At 25.1% G+C, this 1687-nt stretch overlaps 1 protein-coding gene across 1 annotated transcript; it reads right to left on the reverse strand.

Annotated features, from left to right (window-relative positions):
• Nucleotides 1-229: 229 nt before the first annotated feature.
• Nucleotides 230-1015, reverse strand: PCYB_005400 (CYIR protein; the record flags this gene model as incomplete). Its single annotated transcript, XM_004227961.1, has 2 exons — nt 230-453; nt 496-1015. 2 exons carry the CDS (start codon nt 1013-1015, stop codon nt 230-232), a joined length of 744 nt encoding a protein of 247 aa, XP_004228009.1.
• Nucleotides 1016-1687: the final 672 nt, after the last annotated feature.

The raw sequence follows: 1687 nt of genomic DNA on the forward strand, positions 1-1687 counted from the left end.
AATTTACATTGGTTGATATGATATATAGTTTTTCTGATTCGTGAGAAAACATATCACCTGTTTCTTGTGTATAAGGTTAAAAAGGTGTCCATGACATTCATACTATTTGTGTTGATTCCACGGAGCCTGCGAATCCAGGGACCTATTGGTGTATACTTGTATGTAAAAAATTAAAATATAGATATGTAATACATTTACTTATTATTGTTGTACATGTAAAGTAAGTTGTTTACAAGTTAGCACTATAATGATATATGTTTACAAAATATATACATACTCTATATAACACAGTGGCAGTTAATAAAACTGGAGCTACACCAAGAATTGAATGAGTAACTTTTGTTCCTATTCCGGAATTTTCACTATTTAAATGGGTATCAAATTCGACTGTGAAATCATCTATATTGTCATCTTCAATATCTTCTGCACGTTGTGAATGCACTTCTATGGGGTCTGTAACGTGAAGCGAAGAAATTTCCCCTGAAGTGGTTCTACTTGTACCCATAATTTTAGCATCACATGTTAAACTTTTTATCGCAGACTCAATATTTTTTTCCTGGCATTTAAAAAAGACTTCTGGACAATTGTCTGTTTCAGATTCACATACCTCCTTAAAGGATTCATATAATGAAATCATATCTTTAAGTTTATTATAATATGTGCATTCTATTTTATTTTTGATTTTAGCCATACTCAAAAGATAATCATAATCAACATAATAATCGTACAATTTCTTTCTATTTTTCCAATCCTCGTGATTTATTTTACTGGGATCAGGCTTACATTTTATATAGTATGGGTTATTTTGTTGTTTATAATCATAATAACCCCATTTCCACTGGAGATAAGCAAAAGCAATATCAATTTCATTAGTACTTTCATCACCATAAATTTGTTTTAATTTATCATATATCCAATAATTTAAAAGTAAGGAAACATCGAAATCAGTAAATAGATGACTCAATGTTTTACATGTATCTAAAAATCTTAGATATTTTTTACAAACTAGTATCATTTGATTCTTTTTTTTTTAGGTTATATTTCACTACATACATTATTATAATTATTTAAATCCTTAGAATCCTTATCCATAGCATCATAAAATTTTTCTGTGTATAATTCTTTTGAAGATGTCCGAAATAATTCCTATATAAAAAGTAAATAATATTTGTACATAAATGTTTGTTCCGTCAACAATTTATTTAGATATCTTTATGTAAAAACCTTATATTAAAAGATATCATAATATTTAACAATTCATAAGAGTTAATTCAAAAGTAAATTACTGAAAAAATTGTAATTCTATATCGCGATGACATTTTTTATAATAATTCAAAAAATAATATGGTTTTAAAAAAATTACTGTTTAAATATCTACTGTTTTATCATATATATTTCAGAGAAATTTCGTTTCTCTAAACGAACATTTAACGAACATTAGAATTTCTGAATACGAATTTTTCTATATTATTGTAATAAGTATAATGAATTATGTTAAATATGTGTGTACTGACTTTTAAAAGAATTTCTGGTATAAAAATAATTATTGATGAATTTATGTCAATTCTGTGAAAAATGTATATGCGAAAAAATAAATAATAAAAAACATGAAATACTATTTAATAAAAATTAATTGTGATACATATAACTGTAAAAAATAATTTCAAATTAAAGCGATTATGTATAT

The sequence above is a fragment of the Plasmodium cynomolgi genome (assembly GCF_000321355.1).
Source record: "Plasmodium cynomolgi strain B DNA, scaffold: 0729, whole genome shotgun sequence".
In the NCBI taxonomy this organism is placed as follows: Eukaryota; Apicomplexa; class Aconoidasida; order Haemosporida; family Plasmodiidae; genus Plasmodium; species Plasmodium cynomolgi.